Source organism: Taudactylus pleione, unplaced genomic scaffold, assembly GCF_031769625.1.
Source record: "Taudactylus pleione unplaced genomic scaffold, aTauple2 ptg000309l, whole genome shotgun sequence".
Lineage (NCBI taxonomy): Eukaryota > Metazoa > Chordata > Amphibia > Anura > Myobatrachidae > Taudactylus > Taudactylus pleione.
In genome coordinates this window covers 13,114,900-13,135,012 of record NW_028284710.1, presented here as the reverse complement: position 1 = coordinate 13,135,012, position 20,113 = coordinate 13,114,900, and the positions used below count along the sequence as shown (strand labels likewise).

The 20,113-nt window shown below is 45.4% G+C and overlaps 1 protein-coding gene across 2 annotated transcripts in view; it reads right to left on the bottom strand.

The window, feature by feature from the left end:
* Positions 1-347: 347 nt before the first annotated feature.
* The window catches only part of ZNF830 (zinc finger protein 830), an 89,070-nt gene continuing 69,304 nt past the window's right edge, over positions 348-20,113 (bottom strand). The window contains exons 8-11 of one of the 2 annotated variants that reach the window (XR_015868743.1): positions 14,058-14,138; positions 11,277-11,353; positions 9,886-10,039; positions 638-691 (exon numbers count right to left, since the gene is read on the bottom strand). Coding sequence is in view for 1 of the 2 variants with exons in the window: in XM_088442369.1 (XP_088298495.1) it covers positions 514-691; positions 11,277-11,353; positions 14,058-14,138 (336 nt within the window). In the remaining variant the exon portion in view is untranslated. Of the gene's footprint in view, positions 692-9,885; positions 10,040-11,276; positions 11,354-14,057; positions 14,139-20,113 lie in introns of both variants that reach the window. The other variant, XM_088442369.1, reaches the window with a different exon arrangement.

Below are 20,113 nucleotides of genomic sequence, written 5' to 3'. Positions count from 1 at the left end.
AGTGAGTATGTGATTATTGATAAATGGGCCCCTAGATATTTTAAATATAATCTAGATATATCTATGAATGTAAGATCTATAAAACAGATTTAATAATGCAAAATAATTGCTTTAAAAACCCCCATTGTAAATTCCACAGAAAAAAGACAAAAATAACTAAATAGACTCCCTAGTTCTAAAATATCAAAATAAAATAATTTCATAATACAGTACAAACAGAACACAAATACATTTTGACCAACCCAAAAATGTCTTTACAAATATGTGACAAAAATATTGGTGATGTGAACCAATACAAAATAACAATTATGGTAACTATTAAATAACAAACACAGTAGCCAGTGAAGTTATTGTAAACAATTAACTGTATTCCATTGAAATTGCTAAATAACAATTTACATATGTTAGTGGTAAGCCTGAATCAGCCACCTGGAATAACTTCCCCAAAGGGTTTAATATTAAAAAAAAAAAAAACACAGTTTGTACAATTATACAATAGACAAGTACTGCAGGCTAAAGAAAGGCCCCTTTTTCACGCCAGTTCTGAGTAAGCATTGGCAGCATTTCCCCATCATCTTTTCCAACAACATCCTGCTCCTCTTCACTGGTTTTGGATCTCATAGCTTCTATCAATGTATCATGTAAAACATTCTTACGGTTCCTCAAGTGCTCAATACGACGGTAACATTCACTACAAATTAAATCAAGAAACAGTTAAACAAATTAGATGCATACAGTAAGTTATGAAAACATCAATATTTATATTTTACCTCATCACTGTAACATGTAATTATTCCACAACATGTAACCTACAACACATTCTGGCAAATCATTACAGACCAACTTGACCACTTATTTCAAGCATTAAAGTATGGGTTCAGTAGAATTAGAATAGACTACCAACTTATTATATTGTTACCCGAATATAGAAAATAAAAATAACCAGTTAGAAAAAAAGTGCACAAAAAACCATGTTCTTTCAATATGGTAGGGATATTCATTTATATAATATTATACAGAGTGCAAATGTGATATTTTTTTTTATACTTAAGTTAAATTCCCCCTGATTTATTAGAGAACAATGGAACATAAGGATAATGGGAGTATTCAATTCAGTGCGATGTTCAATAGCCGCGGAAGGGAGCTCCTGCAGCTATTCAATACAATGCGCTGTTTGCCTTGTCGGGAATGGGTTAAATCTGAGAATGCCGGTTCTCGCGACTTAACCTGGGTGTTAAAAGGTGCATTTTCTGATTAAAGTGCCGGGCAAGCGGCTGTTAGCGCTGCGCCAAGCCGGCAAACAACTGCACGCCCGGCACTTTTGTCGGATTTCTCCTCGCATCCCCAGGGGGGGTGTGAGAATAAATCCTTTAGCCATTAAAACAGCGCATTGTACTGAACAGCTGCGGGAGCTCCCTCCCGCAGCTATTCAACATCGCACTGAATTGAATTCGGCCCAGAGTCTACCATAGGACTTTTTTCACTTGAAATAAGTACAACACTGTTTGTGGTAATTGTAATACCTATATCCTCATCTTGCAAAGAACTCATTTATTTATCTAACCATGACCCAAAAGAACAGAACAAAACAAAACAAAAACAATCGCAGAACAAATAACTCCTAATCTCAACATTTGGTAAATCTTTAACAGTACAAAATTATAAGAATATTAAATGGATTCAAGATGGATTTAATGGAAATATAAATATCCGATTCACTTTCCTTCTATGAGGAACACTGGACCCTGATGACACCCCAAGCTTCTTAGTAGGATGAATACTCACACTAGTTCTTAAATCATGGTGTGCATGCATGTAGAGGAGTAAAACACATTAATCTGCCCCTGCACCTCCCATCCACAGAGAGATCCGTGAGGCATTGTAGGTGCATGATGTAGAGTGTTAATGTGGCAGTGTTGCAGCTGCCTGAGAGCAGGTCACAGGAAAACCGTGAATGCTGACACGCATTTCCCTAAGGATTTTATTCCAAAGACAGACATATATGAAAGACTGTTGTACAACAGTTACATTTTTTGTTACACTTAGCAACACAACAGCTTTAAACTGTCAAATGGAAAATTTACTAAATACTATTGAATGCTTTATACATAGTTGTAGTTTCCTGAAACATTTGTATATCCGATAGAAGGTCTACACTGTATACTGTTCATTATAGCACCCTGCACCTGTCACAATCCATGCAGTTCTTCTTTCCTGCCTTGAGTGTCTCCCTCTGCTCTGATGCTTCTAGCACATTTTGGTCTGTATCTCAGCAGTCTGTTGCATCAGCTTAGTTTGCTATAAGCACCAGAGCAGAGAGCGGCACCCCAGGCAGGAAAGAGGAACTGCACATGTTGTGAAAGGTGCAGGGTGCTAGAATGAACACTACTGCATATTATAACAGTTGTGGGTTTTGAACTTCTAAATGGAATATATGCCAAGTACCATTTAGTGTTCTATATATAGTTGCACTTCATGTAAAAGTTGTCAGAATGAGTAGCAATAGGAGTTGAATAGTGCTTTATAGGTAATTGCATTTCTCTACCAGAAGTTTTTAAGTATGGGTTACAAATTGATTATTATTCTAGGTTGACTGCATAAAATTCCTTATATAGAGAATTTTGTCTGTGTACTATCCCATGTGGTATTTTAGGATATTTAATAATGGTTTTACAAGTGTGCCACAGTGTCTCTAAATACTGTACAATGCTCACTATATCTTTGACTGGAGTATACTAATTAACAATCAAAATGACAAAGAGAATGTCGACATCAATAAATACGTTGACGTGGTCTCCATGACAACATTTTGGTCAACGCCAACATTATAAACAAATATGTCGACATTTCGAACCATTCGATATTAGTGTCTATATTCTGAATGTCAGAACAGTTGATTGTAGACACAAGTGTCCATATCAGATCAATCACTGCGGTCTCAAAGTGGGTTGCGACAGACACATTTTCGTGTGAAAAAGATGCGAAAAAGACGCTCAGCGCAAGCAGAGTCGCACGGAATCTGGCAGCTCCCTCGCACTAGGCGTCTCATGCCACATGGTGTACTGGAGCTAGGTGTACGAGGACACATCTGTATCTATCCTAATTATAATATCAATGACTATTTATTTTATTTATTAACAGTTTCTTATATAGCGCAGCATATTCCGTTGCGCTTTACAATTGGAAACATTTAGAGAACAAAACAGGGTAATAACAGACAGACAGAGGTAAGAGGGCCCTGCTTGCAAGCTTACAATCTGTAGGGAAACAGGCATTGATACACAAGGATAGGTGCTATATATATTGCAATTTGGTCCAGCCAGACTGCAGAGTTTCTTGGTGGGCTGCATGATCCAGTCACACAGGAATGTCCGCCAAATGTCAGGAGTATGTGAAAGAAAGACAATGTGTGAGGTTATGTGTGGACTGTGAGAGGGGATGTAATAAGACATGGCAGCTATGAAGGTTATGTGGTCGGTTCTAGAATCTGATAAACTTGTCTGAAGAGGTGAGTTTTCAGGGAACACTTGAAGGATTGAAGACTAGAGGTAAGTCTTATTGTGCGTGGTAAGGTATTCCATAGAGTGGATGCAGCCCGAAGAAAGTCCTGTAACCGTGAATGGGAGCAAGTAATGCGTGGGGCTGGGAGACGCAGATTTTGTGCTGAGCAGAGAGGTCAGGTTGGGAGATATTTTGAGATGAGTGAAGAGATGCATGTTGGTGTGGTTTGGATAATGGTCTTATGTGTAAGTAACAGTATCTTGTATTGAATACGGTAGAACACCGGCAACCAATGGAGGGACTGACAGAATGGGGGAGCAGACGATGAACGTTTGGCAAGGAAGATTAGCCTTGCATCTGCATTCATAATGGATTGTAATGGTGATAGCCTGTTTTGGGGAAGACCAGTAAGGAGACTATTGCAATAGTCAATGCGGGAAATAATGAGTGCATGGATTAGAGTTTTTGCAGTGTCTTGTGTGAGATATGGCCGAATTTTGGATATGTTTTTTAGATGTATGTAACATGATTTTGAGACAGTTTGAATGTGGGGAACAAAGGACAGTTCAGAGTCAAGGATGACACCAAGGCAGCGAGCTTGTGGGGCGGGGTGGATTGTTCAGTTATCAACAGTGATAAAGAGATCAGGTTGGTAACTGTAATTGGCTGGTGGAAATATAATTAATTCTGTTTTAGAAATATTACGTTTCAGGTGACGAGATGACATTCAAGATGACTAGGCAAAATGCATGTATATAAAAGTGTCTTCCAATTATTGTGAGCAGCAGTATAAGGTATTAATACCACTCACTGGGAGTACAAATCATGGTATCAAGGAATATCAAAGCAAAAAAAAAAAATGTAAATATACCGTATGTAACCTTAATTATTTAATGTTTGAGTCTGAGTGAGATTTAATTAGCTGCGAGAAACCCATAGCGACTATTTTTCAATTAGAAGTCAGTGTTTATTTAACACAGGTCTCAATGGGAGATAACATGGATTTTAGTTTGCTGCTCCGTACTAGGGGAAAAGTAGGGAATAATCCTCATTTTAATGTAAAAATTATAACACACAGTGCAGTACCCCTTGGACTCCCTCCCAATACATAATAATGTATTTAGAGGTTTTTCAAGAACCTAAGAAAGGTGTGGACAGAAGGCCACAAGTCCGCCTTGCATAGTTGTTCGGCAGACGTGCCACAGCAGGCTGCCCAAGAGGGATCTACAGAGCGAGTAGAATGAGCAGATACTGTAGCCGGCACAGGAAGGCCAGCCTGCGTGTAAGCCTGTGAGATAATCATGAGAAGTCATCTGGCCAGAGTCTGTCTGTTATATGGATTCCACAAGAAGGGATGGCTAAGACAAAGAGGGAGTCCGATTTCCTGATGGAACTAGTACGGTCCACGTAGATCTTCAGAGCACGGACCACATCCAAAGAGGCTTCACCTGCCAAGAGGTCCGGTGATTGAAAGGCCGGAACCACAATTTCCTCATTAAGGTGGAAACGAGAGACCACCTTGGGAAGAAAGCCAGGGCGTGTTTGAAGAACAGCCCTGTCCGGATGAAAGATCATAAATGTGTCAAGTGCCCCTAAAACAGATACCCTACGGGCAGATGCTATAGCCAGAAGAAAAAAAAAAAAAAAAAAAGTCTTTGCAGTGAGCCATTGGAAGTCTACTAAATCTAAAAGGTTCAAATGGAGGTTCCTGAAGAGCATGGAGAACCACTGACAAATCCCACGGAGCCAAGGAGGGACAAAGGGAGGTTGTATATGGAGAACACCCTGCAGGAAGGTGTGAACATCCGGCAGAGGAGCAATTCTGAGTTGGAACCAGATGGACAGAGTAGAGACATGCGCTTTCAGAGATGCTAGGCGGAGTCAGAGATCCAATCCAGCTTGAAGAAGGCAAGGATTCTAGAAACTGTAAAAACCTGAGGGTCATAGTTCCTAGTAGCACACCACTGGAAATATGTATGACACACCCAGTGATAAATCCTGGCAGAGGCCAGTTTACACGCTCTGAGCATGGTCTGGAGCTAGAAAACACTTTAGACCTGAGGAGGGATGTCTCAAGAACCAAGCCATTAAAGACAGACGGGTCAGGTCCGGATGTAGATAGGGATCCTGAGACAACAGGTCTGGTCATAGAGGAAGTTGGAGAGGAGTGTCTATGCAGAGGCTTTGAAGATCGGAGTACCAATGGTATCTGGGCCAAGCCAGAGCTACCAACAGGACCATGCCCCTTACTTGCTTGCACTTCCGAAGAACCCGAGGAAGATGGGAGACTGGAGGAAAGAGGTACGCCAAATGGAAGGTCCACCTCACAGATAATGCATCCACGAAGGCTGCGTCAGGGTCCCTTCTCCTGGCCCCGTACACTGGAAGCTTGTGATGGTGTCGTGAGGCGATGAGGTCCACTTCCGGTAGACCCCATTTGTCCACTAGGAGCGGAAAGACTTCTGGATGTAGAGACCACTCCCCTGCATGCACGCCGCTTCCCAATTGAGAATCCCCGGTATGAACACTGCGGAGATGTCTGGGAGATGGCGTTCGGCCCATGTGAAAATGCGGGATACTTCTGCCATTGCTGACCGACTCAGAGTGCCTCATTGGTGATTGAGGTAGGCCAACACCGTGACGTTGTTGGACTGTACTTGTACTGGCCTGCCCTGGAGAATATTCTGAGCCAGAGTGAGAGCTTTGTAGACGACTCAGAGTTTCAGGACATTGATTGGTAAGATCGCCTCGGCTGGAGTCCAGCATCCTTGAAAGGAAGGCTGGCCGATTAGTGCAGTCACCCGCGGAGGCTTGTGTCCATGGTGATGGGTGCCCAGTCCGGGATCCAAAAGGGACGACCCTCGTTTAAGTGGGACATCTGTAGCCACCAGGATAGGGACAGATGTTCCTACGGAGAGAGGCACATCGTCTGGGATCTGAGCAGATGGGGCAGGTGTTGTAGGGGCCTGGAGTGGAACTGAGCAAACTCCACCATGTCGAAGGTGGACACCATGGATCCAAAGGTCTGCATTGCACAGTTAATTGACACTCAGCGACTGTGGAGTAAACTGCACACTCGGTGATGTAGTGCAGATATTTTGTCTGCTGTCAGGAAGATTCCCTGAGCCTGCGAGTCTAGGAAGGCTCCCAGATGTACCCATCTTTGAGAAGGGGTCAGGGAAGACTTTTTCCAGTTTATCAGCCAACCGTGCATTTGTAGAAAGGCAATGGTTACTTGTAGATGGTGGTGAAGAATCTCTCGGGAGCTTGCTAAGAGCAAGAGATTGTCCAAGTATGGGAGCAGTCTGATCCCCTAAAGATGAAGATAGGCCGCCATAACAGCCATGATCTTGGTAAAGACCCGAAGAGCTGTAGAAAGCCCAAAAGGCAGTGCTTGAAATTGGTAATGTAGCTGTAGGACAGCAAACCGGAGATACTGATGATGAAAGGGCGTGTATTGAATGGTAAGCGTCTTGAATGTCCAGAGACATCATGAAGTCCCCAGGCTCCATAGCCAGAACAATAGAGCGTATGAAACCTGGGCAGAGACTTGAGGTTGAGGATAGGCCAATGAGACCTGTTGGACTTCTGAACCAAGAAAAGGGTAGAATAATAACCCATCCCTCGCAGTCATGAGGAGACCAGAATTATTACCCCCAAGAGCAGAAAGGACTGAACAGCCTTCTGGAGGAGCAGGGCTTTGCTTGGGTCAGATAGAGGTCCTGTGCAAAAGAACTGCTGGAGGGGCCGCCTCAGGAATGAGAGTGCGTATCCGTGAAAGACCACTTCTTGTACCCAGGCATCTGTGGTGGTCTGACGCCCGAAGAAGTCGCCTCCCACCCTGGGAGCCCACACCGTCAGGCTGAAGGCTTATCCTCAGATTTGGTAGGCGGACATCTAGTAGCCTAAGCCTGTTTGGGCCTAGGCTTGGAGGCCTTTGTGGATGCAGACTGCCGTGTAAAGGATTGACCTTTAGCTTTTCCATGGGGACTAAAGGATTACATCAGAGGCTTCGTAGTAGATGCAGAGGGCAAGAACGCCATCTTAGAAGCTGCCAAGGTAGTCACAATCTTGTCCAATTCTGGGCCAAACAGGATCTCCCAGAGTAAGGCAGACTCCCCAAAGCCTTTTGAGTCAGAGTCTGGCTTCCATGAGCGAAGCAAAACGATACGGCAGGCTACCACGGAAGTAGCAGATGTCTTGGAAGCTAGGAGACCAGTTTTTAAAGCTTCTTCTCCTAAATAGGAGGCTGCATCCCTAATGTGAGAGATGTAGCACAGCTGTTCCTTCGAAGCATCATAGGGAAATGTATCTCTAGGGCCTCTGTCCAGTCCTTAACCCTGTAGGGACGAGTAATAGCTCCTGTAAGAGAGTATATAGACTTCAGGCAAGCTTCAATCCTTCTATTCGCAGTCTCCTTTAAGGAGGTTGTGTTCTTAACCAGGCATGTAACGTGGGAATCCACTGCAGCAATCGGTAGCTGAAAGAGGGTAAAAAGAAATCAAGTCTTTAGGCAGCCGAAACCTTTAATGCTTCACTCATTAGATCAGATCGCTGATCAGAGTGAGGAAACTCTGGCAAAACTACCTTCTGTCGCTTAAAAAGAGTGGCTCTTTTGCGTTAGGAGTGGGTTCTACCTCTTCTATTTGAAGAATAGACTTGACAGCTTTCACAAGTACAGGTATATTCAATTTAGAGGGGGGCTCCTCCTCTCCAGAAGGGGAGTCAGAGTGAAATAGGTCTGCATCTTCTGCCTCCCCAGATGATAACTCAGATTCTAATAGCTGGGTGTACTGGGAAGATAACACAGCACGCTTAGTAGGTTTACTAGGTAAGGGTCACTCCTTTTGCAAGATTTGTTGAAAGGTTGTAGAGGTAGCCGCCAGACTCTGCACTGAGGTAGAAAGTACGTCTGCCCATGGGTTAGGCAAAGGATTTGCGGGGAGTACCTGCTGTGGCCATCCCATAGGGGGAGCTACCACAGGGATCGCTAGGTGGTCTGCATTTTTGCCAACACCTGTGAAAAAAGAAGCCATGGGGGGGTTCCTGAGGAGAGGATGCAGGGACTGATGGGCCAGGTGCCATAAAACAAGATGCACATAGACCATCTTGAATGAGAACCTCTGAAGCTAAGCCTGCTAAACAGGACTTACAGTGAGCAACCCATATATATGTACAATATGGCACAGTGTAGTGCACAACCCAGATATACAGTATGAGATAGCCCTCACAAATACAGGTAGATGTGAGGTACAATGAATCCCCTATATTTCAGTATTCCAGGGTTATAATGAAAGAAAGGGAAATGTATAAACTGACAGTTGAGAAAAATAGACAGACAGCAGCGCTAGTACAAGTCACAAACAATGCAGAGCATACAAGTTAACTGCAGTGGGCATTAAATTCAACTACACAGATCGCAGTGGCTGGTAGGAAATAGAGCTGTATAACCTGGCTCCTCGGAGAGGTATACAGGGACACAGGACCCAGCATTCCCGGAAACCTGAGGCTGTTTCAGATAATGGCTGCTGTAAGACTCTGAGGGGGCGAAGGGTGAGGGAGTAGCAAGCTCAGGGGCGGCAAGACCGCAATGGAATGGCGCCCTGAGCTGGGTTAGGGGCCGCAGTGAGAGGACCTTCTCCCCTATGCCGACATCAACCACCGGGTCCCTGGCCTTAGCTGTCCCCTGCGCCAGTATAGGTTATGCCCTGGTGGCCTAGTGGAGTTCTGAATGAACCGGTGTCCACATTAACGCCTCCGGTATTTCTCCCGAGACCGGAGGTAAGACTGCACGCATAGACGTGGGTTCCCGCAAGTGGGAACCTGCCTTACTTGTCTCCTTGAGTGCCAGCTGCAGTCTGGGTCCGAAGAGTCCCGCTAGCTAGGTCCCCATGGAGCCCCGTCGAGAGTACCTAGCCAATAGCTGGAGTTGCGGCACTGCGGAGGGGTGATGGAGCAGCAGTGCAGATGTCTAGAGGACTGTCTAGCACGGCTTGCTCTATAGTAAAAAATTCAAATAAAAATAAATCATAAAATGAAGCTTGGGCTGCAGCCCCACTGTTCTAATGCCGGCCATATACGGTGCGATATTGAAACGTCACGATGTGTTGTACAATTTCCCTTGAAATTCTCCATACGATGTGTTCAAATGGTGTATGATTAATCGTTCCGAAGCTAATGTGTATCACATTGTACACAATAGATGTCACAATCTTACGGTTTTGCCGTAAGATCTACGATCCAGCTATACGATGGCAGGGACACGCATCGGCATCATAAACATACAAAATCAACACACGATTGATCATTACAATTGATCATAATCGTCCACTTCGTGCAAAACATCGCACTGTATGGCCCGCTTAATATTGATCCAGATCTTACCAGACATCAACAAAACAGAGTTGCCTTCAGGCTGTGGGTGGGGTTTAGAGAAAAGGACCGGAGCATCCTGGAATAGAAAAAAGCTTTGCTGTTGGTGTTTGGTCCTCCAAATAGCATCTACACCCCATTATCTCCCTGTGGAGCCCTATGGACCCTGAAGAAGAAAATAAAAATGAAACTACCAAACAAGGCGTCAAAGGCAGCTGAACTAAAAAATGCCATGTTCTGTGAGCACTAGCAAAAAAATAAAAAAAGATCCCTATAGGATGCAAATATAGGAGGAGGAGGGGAACAAACAGTTTCATATTTAAAGTGCCTAAGCCATACTGCTGGCTCCAGTGTACCTCATGTGATGAAAGAGAAATAATATTTCTAGACGTTGATTCATATCGGTGATTGCTTTGCCTTAACTAAACTGTGAGCTCCACTGGGACATAATAGAATTAAATGAGTAAACATTATCTGTAAAGTGCTGCATAACATGTTGGAGTTATATAAATAAAAGTTAATGAATAAAGATGTTTATGGTTAACAGACTATTTTGCATTTCACTTTTGTTGCGACTACATCTTCAAGTGGAGCTTGTTTATGGAGTTCATGTGGACACAGAAACAGATTAGACTTTCACAGTAGACAAATTTAGATGGTGAACATTCCAGCTGCACACTGTTTTAGAGAGCGGCTATGTTTTCCACATAAAAAGATCCATGTCTGGAGCTTATTGTTACTCTAAAGTAACTGGTCAATAGTAAGGCTAAATTAAATTTGAGGGTTTCACAGCACTGTAGGTTGTTTTTTTTTATAATGAGACATAACAAACGTAACTTACTGTATTTATAAATCTGTTATATCAATTTTGAATGTTTGCCAATCAAAAAACATGCTCAAAATAAAAAATAAACACAAAAAGAATAATCAAGTTATGTGCCTGTAAATTTTGTTTTCAAAACATGTTTTAAGCATGCAGTAATTAGTAGCAGTAATAGTAGTAATTAGTATCTGAAATGTAAACATTAATTTAGTGTACAGCATAGACATATTATGCATATGTCGATGCTGTACACTGGCTTGTCATAAAGTGAATGCAAAATTTATATGTAACTGGCAGTAGAATAAGATTGTTTATTTACCAGAACTGAAGTTACATTAGTCCCAAAATCATCATTCTGGCAAATTTTATTGTCAGTAGGATGGTCTGAAAAAGGTTCTTTAAGAAATCTGTCAAGTGTGACCTCAGTAAATTGCAGCTTTCAATAAAGTGCATTTCAACAGACATGATGTATATTCAACAATCTTACAATAGTTTGAAAACTAAAAATATAATGTATTAATAAGTAATAATTAAAAAAATAAAGCTGTTATTTTTATGAACTCAAACCAAGAATACACACATCTGCTCATCAATCTCATCAATCTGACGATCCAATCGACCTTCCTCATCCTCTTCGGCAACGATCGCTTCAGAAACCTTCAACAAAAATGTAACATTAGAAAAGGGTTTCATGTAAACCAGATCTTCTCAAAATTAAATAGCTATAAATCAAACAAGCAAAAAACTAACTCCCCTTATCATAACAAATTCAGTGCCTAAAAAGTTATACAGAGGTGTCCTCATTCACCTAGCTATTATGTGCCATATGGCCCGAGACACTTGGCTCTCTGCCACGGGTAGCAATTCATACATTTTCCTACATTTTGTGTCTTACTTGCATCGTAACATGAATAAAAAGTCTCACACCATGTAATTAGTACTTTTTTTGTAAAATAATTGGTGTAAAGACGCATAATTATGCATGGCACAGTTGTTTGTATCGGGATTCTGTCTTTAGCTTTTTATTAGTGCCTTGTTGAATACAGTACATGATATCCAGCAGTCAATGTACCCTTGCATTTATTTTAATTTTGTTTAATTAGCCATGCGATTAAGACGCATATTTTGAGAAAACGTGCATCGGGACCCACTACTGTAAGTCGCAAAGGTTGTGGTGCACCAAATGGAGCCATTTGGCACAATTTGAACAAAGGTGTATGTGGATACATCTGTATTCACACTTCTTAACAATGAGTGAGCCTAACATCTGTAACACTTGCCCACCAAGGGAGAGAAGTATTATTGTACTGCTATAGCTCTACCTGCTCCATCTCTTATCGAGGCGAAGAATGAAGCAATAACGCCTAGATGTATTAACATCTCATCACCGAAGTGGGTTGGGAGAGAAAACTATCCTCTCTGGCGATTCCTAGTGCTGATGCGCGCCGTCTTGGCTCCTGGACGACCCCACAAATACATGCGCAAGATCTCGCAAACACGATACCTTATTTGCAGGCAGACCACTATAGACGCCGTTTTTGGACAGTACACATCGGTAGGTAATCCTACCCGGGATGCAGTCAGGATACCGGCGGGTGCTATCCCGCCCGACGATATCCCGACATGGGACTAAAGATAGGCATCGGGATTAGGCCCCACTACAAAATCCCGACACCCGGCATACCGAGCGAAGGTAAGCCGGTTGTCTTAGCATTTAGCCGTGGTGGGAGGGTTAGGTTTAGGGACCCCCAGGGAGACTTAGGGTTAGGCACCCCCCCTGGTTTAAAGTAGGGAAAGGGGAGGTTAGGGTTAGGCACCACCCCTGGGAGGGTTAGTTTTAGGGTGCAGGGAGGGGGTGTTAGGTTTAGGCACTAACGGGGGGAGGTTAGGGTTAGGCACCACTAAGGGAGGGTTAGGGTACTTACCTGCTGCAGTTCGGATTTCCGTCGGGCTGCCGCTGTCGGTATTTGATCCGCCGGCATTACGTACAGATTCCATCCTACCCATATGTGATAAAATGATAAGCCACAAAAGCAGGCTTAACGTTTTTTTTTAGTAATAGCTGCATGATTTCCACAAAAAACTGTTAGAGAATCGCTTTTCTCTATGGTATCTGCAAACATCTATGTTATCTGCTTTCATACATGTGGATGCCCGATGCAAGTGTTAAATAATGCTGGTTATAGCACATTTGAAACTAAACCAGGTACTTGTGTACTTTACGGACTCATTGCAGAGAGAACCCAATGAATGTTTTAAATGGTACTTGTGTACTTTACGTACAGAAGTACCGAAAGTTGTCCCCTCGTGGGCTTGATGCGCTCGCCACGCTTCAGGCTCGGTGGCTCGCTACAAGGTTATATATCCCCTCTATGCCAACCAGGATGATAGGGAATGACACTGGACACTGGGAATGACACTGGATACTAGCTGATGACGTCAGGGTCCTCTCCATGAAGGGGATTTAGACATTACCATGATTGATAATAATGAGTGTAGGACACTTGGGTTCTCTCTGCAATGTGTCCGTAAAGTACAGAAGTACCCTAAACCACCTCTATGTACATCTCCCCCCATGTTCCAACTAGTGCTGTAATGTTTGCATAAAATCTAGCACATACCTGTAGCATTCCAAGTGAAATAAAGTATAGTAAAGGAAGGCAACTGGAAACAAAAGGCTGAAGCAGAACTGAATGCAAATAGTCTATTTGCATTGCATACACAGAAATAAATGCAGATATTTACCTGTATGCAACGTTATATACACCCCTCATCAATATCCTCATTGCAGTGAACACTTGTATCATTTGCTCCAAATATATATGTGGAAACAAGCGTACTTAACCCATACATCCAATGCTGCATAGCAATCAGTTCAGTCAACACTGAACAGCGAGTGCCCCGGTTACAGCCCAGTTATGCCTCTTCAGTTGCAAGTGGAGATGCAACAGACATGCGTACTACTCAGCATGACCCTTACTTGGCCCCAGAAGAATGAGCCTTACACAAAAGATACAGTACATTTCACAAACAGGCACACAATAAACTCTGCACCAGACCCACAGTGTCTCAAACTACTTAAATTCAATGGGAAACATTTTTTAGAGATCAAAAAAGATAATTATCTAATGCCCGAAACCTGGACATCAAAATGAGTTGGGGATCCATGATTACATGTACGTTGCCTGTTGTTGTTTTTTTTTTTTTTTACTGACAACGGGCTCACAAGAAAGTAAATTTATTCCCATATAGAAAATTACACATGACTTTTGATCGCCATTTAATGTAGAACATGATAAAGCATGGGCCATAGTGGAGTGGGCTGTACAGAAACAAAAAAGGGGATAACATTAGTACTTACAGTATTAACTTGACGCATTTCTTTCTGAAACTCTTCCCACTCCTTATCCAGCTGATCTTTAGGAGCATCAACTTTCCTCACCTGCATCGAAAATACAGTCAGTCATTAGAAAGCAATCTGACATGCATTTGTAGATTACATATTCTATGATGTTAGTATAAAGTGACAAAACTTTAACGCATGAATTAACTGCCTTAGGAAGACTTTGAAGAAAGAAAAAGAATCTTATCGGGTATGTCTGCAGTTTCCTCTGTCTTCTTTATAGTATCTGGATATCATCATGTGTCTGTGTCTTCAACACCCGACCAAATATTCACTTGACCACCCTGTTGTCTAGCACACTAGTAATGACACACAACTGACTAGAACATAGCAAATTATAATTACAGACAATTCCTTTTATTAGTATTACTACTTGGCAGCTAATACAATGGATGTCCACAGTTCTAAGATGGGCTACTCCTTCTTTGAAAAATATATAACATCTCAACAACATGGGAGGAAAATATTAGCTGGAAAGGAGTATTTAGAAGAAAACACATCCTTAAATTATAATTTGCTGTATTCTCTTGCAATACTCCATGGCAGCTATTACAATAGAACTTAAAGCACTAAAAATGCTGTGCGAATAACATGAGATATGGTAAGAACTTACCTTTGTTATCTCTGTTTCTACGAAGTCCATAGGGTCCACAGGGTTGACCTTGGGGTATAGCTTGGATCTGGATCCAAGGGCACCATACAGTTAAAGCTTTAGCTCCCAGGATGCACTTGGGTCCTCCTCTATACCCCGCCCCCGAGCCACAGGCACCTCAGTTGGTAAGTAGCCTAGGCCGAAGGAGGAGACTAAACAGAGAGAAGGAAGACTGGCACACACAAGAAACCATACTCACAGAAATGGGTGACGGAAACACCGGTGACCAGTACCACAGCCCATTTGAAGCCAGGTGCGTCAGGGCAGGCGCCCTGTGGACCCTATGGACTTCGTAGAAACAGAGATAACAAAGGTAAGTTCTTACCATATCTCTTGTTTTCTACTTCAGGGTCCACAGGGTTGACCTTGGGGATGTCCCAAAGCAGTTCAACTAAGGGCGGGGACGCTCCTGAGCAGAAAGGAGAATCCTGCGCCCGAAGGATGCATCCTGAGAGGCAAAGGTGTCAAACGCATAAAACCTCAAAAATATCTGAATTGAAGACCAAGTGGCTGCCTTGCACAGCTGAACAGCGGAGGCACCACGTCTAGCAGCCCAAGAATGGCCTACAGACCGAGTGGAATGAGCCTTAACCGAGGCTAGAACAGGCAAACGTTCCTGTATATAAGCCTCCCTAATAACAGAACAAAGCCAACAGGCTAAAGTTTGTTTGTTGGCAGGCCAACCCCTCTTATGGAAACCCAAGAGGATGAACAACGAATCGGACTTCCTAACAGAGGCCGTCTGTTCAACATAAATTCTGAGAGCCCGGACCACGTCCGGCGAAGCCTCGCCAGTCAGAAGACCCGGAGCCTGAAAAGCTGGTACCACAAGTTCCTGATTTATGTGGAACTTAGAAACCACTTTAGGCAAAAACTCAGGACGGGTGCGAAGCACAGCCCTGTCGGAATGAAAAATCAGGAAGGGGGGGGCTACAGGAAAGTGCCCCCAACTCGGATACCCTCCTGGCCGAAGCAAGAGCCAGGAGAAACAAAGTCTTAAGTGTTAACCACCTGAGGTCAACCGACTCAAGAGGCTCAAAAGGAGGTCCCTGCAGGACCCGAAGAATCACCGCCAAGTCCCACGGAGCCACAAAGGGAGGCTGGATCCTCAGCACACCTTTGAACAAGGTGTGAACGTCAGGCAGTGAGGCAATCCTTCGTTGGAACCACACTGACAGGGCCGATACATGAACTTTTAGGGAAGCAAGCCGTAAGCCCAGGTCAAGACCTGACTGCAGAAATGCCAAGATCCTAGAAACTCTGAACACCTGAAGGTCATAGCTTCTAGACTCACACCATTGAAAGTAAGTGTGCCACACTCTGTGGTAAATCCGTGTAGAGGCAGGTTTACATGCCCTAAGCATGGTACTGTTGACAGAGCCTGAAAAGCCTCGGGACCTTAAGACGGCTGTCTCAAGAGCCATGCCGTCAGACAGTCGACCCAGATCCGGGTAAAGGCAGGGACCCTGAGACAGCAGATCCCGACGTTGAAACAGAAGGTACGGAGCGTCTACAGACAGGCCCCTGTTCTGAGTACCCGAGGGAGCAGGGAGATTGGAGGAAACAGATACGCTAGGTGAAACGACCATTTCACTGACAACGCATCCACTAGGCTTGCGCCCGCGTCCCTTGTCCTTGAGCCGTATATGGGCAACTTGTAATTGTGACGAGAGGCCATCAGGTCCAATTCCGGCAGTCCCCACTTGTCCACGAGAAGCTGAAACACCTCTGGTTGAAGCAACCATTCCCCGGGATGCACGTCGTGACGGCTGAGGAAGTCTGCCTCCCAATTGAGGACTCCCGGGATGAAGACTGCCGATATTGCTGGAAGGTGGCACTCCGCCCAAGTCAGGATTTGGGACACTTCCGACATCGCAGCTCAACTGCGAGTTCCTCCCTGGTGATTTATGTATGCCACCGTGGTGGTGTTTTCTGATCGCACCTGAACTGCTCTTCCGAGAACGGTGCCTGACGCCAGAAGAGCACAGTACACTGCCCGTAGCTCTAGAATGTTTATGGGAAGTACGGCCTCCTCCGCGACCAACGACCCTGAAGAGACAACGAGCCGGTCACTGCTCCTCAACCCCGGAGACTGGCATCTGTCGTGAGCAGAACCCAGTCCGGAATCCAAAAGGGGCGACCCTGGCTGAGATGAGCTGACTGCAGCCACCACGCCAAGGACCGGCGCACTTCCGGGGACAATACCAGCATCTGGGATCGGATCCGGCGGGACAACCCGTTCCATTCCACAAGAATCTGCCCCTGCAGGGGTCTGGAATGGAACTGGGCGAACTCCACCATGTCGAATGCCGACACCATGGACCCCAGGACTCATTGCCGAATGTATTGACACCCTGCCACTGCTTAGGCAACCGTGTATCCTCAGTTGTAGGGAGGATACCTTTTCCAGAGTCAAGAAAATCCTTTGTTGACTGGAGTTCAGAAGTGCTCCCAGATGGACCATCCGTTGAGATGGGATCAGAGACAACTTCTTCCAATTTATTAACCACCCATGTGCTTGAAGACAAGCAACTGTCAGGTGTAGATGATGAAGAAGCACCTCCGGGGAACTCGCCAGCAGCAGCAGATCGTCCAGGTACGGCAGCAGCCGTATACCCTGACCCCGAAGGTGGGCAGCCATGACTGCCCTCACCTTGGTGAAAACCCTCGGAGCCGTGGAAAGAACGAAAGGCAACGCCCGAAATTGGTAGTGATGGTTTAGGATAGCAAACCTCAGGTACTGCTAATGTGCCGGTGCCACGGGCACATGGAGATAGGCGTCCTGGATAACGAGGGAGACCATGAAGTCCCCTGGTTCCATCGCCAGGATGATGGACCGCCATGTTTCCATCCTGAACCTGGGAACTCTGAGGTACTTGTTCAGAGACCTTAAATTCAGAATAGGGCCATGAGACCCATTGGGTCTCTGCACCAGAAACAGAGATGCGAAGCTTTGGACTTGTCCAGCGAAGGACTCGTGCAAAAAAAATTGGTGGGGCGGCCTGCACCGAAACGACAGGGCGTACCCCTGAGAGACTACTTCTCGAACTCAAGCATCCGTGGTGGTACTGAACCAACACTGGGCGAGTCGGCCTCCCACTCTGGGGTCCCCCAGGGAGAGGCCCGTCCCATCAGGCAGCAGGTTTATCCTCCTGTTTGGAAGAGGGGCGCCAAGCATTCCATATGCTTTTTGGGTTTGGATGAGACTTTGGTCGCTGAATGTCTCGGGAAGGACTGGCCCTTGGCCTTACCCTGAACCCGAAAGGACCGAACGGCAGTGCTCCTCACCCTAGCCGGCGCAGAAGCCGAAGGGAGGAAAGCCGACTTGGACTTAGCCAAGGTATCCACTATTTTGTCCAAATCCGGACCAAATTGCAAATCTCCATTAAAGGGGAGAGCCTCCAGACCCTTTTTAGAGTCCGCATCAGCCCTCCAGGATTGCAGCCACAAGGATCTCCGAGCAGACACAGCCGCAGCCGAAACTCTAGAGGTTAACATGCTTGCGTCCAATGACGCTTCCCCAATATAGGAAGCGGCATCCCTCATTTGTGCCACTAATGCTCTCTGAACATCCGGAACATCGTCCGTAAGAGAATCCTCCAAGGCATTGGCCCAGTTCTCAATGGCTTTAGCCACCCAGGAAATGGCCATGGACGGGCGCGCCACCGCTCCGGAGAGCGAGTAAATGGACTTCAAACAAATCTCCACTTTCCTGTCCGTTGGATCCTTTAAAGAGGAAATAGATGGCAATGGTAGCGTAGCGGTTTTAACCAAGCGAGTGAGATGTGAATCCACCGCCGGTGGAGTCTCCCATTTCCTGCAATGATCCTCAGGAAAGGGATAATGAGAAGCCAACCTTTTCTGCGGTTGGAATCTCTTGCTGGGTAATTGCCAGGCCGCCGCCATATGATCCGCCAACTGATCGGACAGAGGGAACACATTAGAAGTAACCTTTGCTTTCTTGAAGTCAGGAAACTTCGACTTAGGGACCGGTGCCTCCTCTTCTATATTGAGAATAGCCCGCACCGCCCTAACTAATGCTGGAACATTAATGGAGGACCTAGGCTCAACCTCCTGTCCCACAGCACCCAAATCAGAATCCTCATGGACCTCTCCATCATCTGAAGAGGGATCCGATGCTGATACCTGCGCAGTGAGTAAACCCACAACAGGCCGCTAGGTCGCCTTCTGTGGCACATCACCCTGCAAAAATGACTGAAAAGCCGAGGATGAGGCCACTAAACTCTGTACCGAGTTGGAGAGAACATCCATCCAAGGCGGAGGAGCCGACTGAGGGAAGCTCTGAAAAGGCACTACAGACTGTTGTGATACAGGGGGAGGCTGGACATACACAGGAAGCCCCGAATACTGTCTCACAGACTGGGCCCCGGAGGGAGACCGCAATACCTGCGGAATATCCGGGGAATGGGAGATAGAGTGCTGGGACAATGCCCCAGAAGGGGTCACTGTAGGGATCGACATCTGCAATAGATGTCAGCACTTGTGAAAACATCGCCCAAGGGGGGTCCTGCTGCATAGGGGGTATAGAGGGGCCTGGTGCCAGCTGGCACTGCCCGCAAAGACCATCCTGAGATAAATCCCCCCCATTAACACCAGCAGAACAGCGTCTGCAGGAAAGCAACACAGGAGCCCCGGAGTGCTCAGTCTCCTCATCAGACATGATACAGTAAGTATGCAATAAATACTTATCAGCAGAGGACATACGGTGTTAACACCCCCGCACTCACCAGCATGCAACACAAACAGGCCCAAAAATATGGTACTGTGTAGCACACCACAGTATGTGACTGACCTCACAAATACATGATTTATAAAAGTGAGGTTAATAGAAAACGCCCCTCCCCCACACACCTTCGGGCTGTAGGAGAAGCAAAGGGATAGATATAAGCTGACAGCAATTAGAGAATAAGTACAGACAGCAGCATTATCAAAGTCACATACAATGCAGGAAGATTGTACTTACTGCACCAATCGCTACCCTCAACCGCCCAGATTCAGTGTCTGGGGGGAGTTAAAGCGCAGTGTACCCTGTCCTTTTGGTGGGGAGAGGTACACAGGGGGACCTGACCATGCACCTGCCTGGGAGCCTGCGTTAGCCGTAGAGCTCTGAGGAGGAGTGGCCAGCAGAGGAGCAGCTCAGCGACGCCAGTACACATGAGAAAAGGCGCGCTGAGCTGAGGGGAGGAGCCGCTAAACCAGGGAAGGCTGCCTCCCCATGCTAGTATTTAACCCCAGGGATGCCTGTTCCCCTCCGGAACTAGTACCCTGGTGGTCCAGCGGAGCGCGGGGTATGCCTGCATGAGGGGGAGCCCGCCGCCGCTACTAGCGCCGCCAGTCTGTC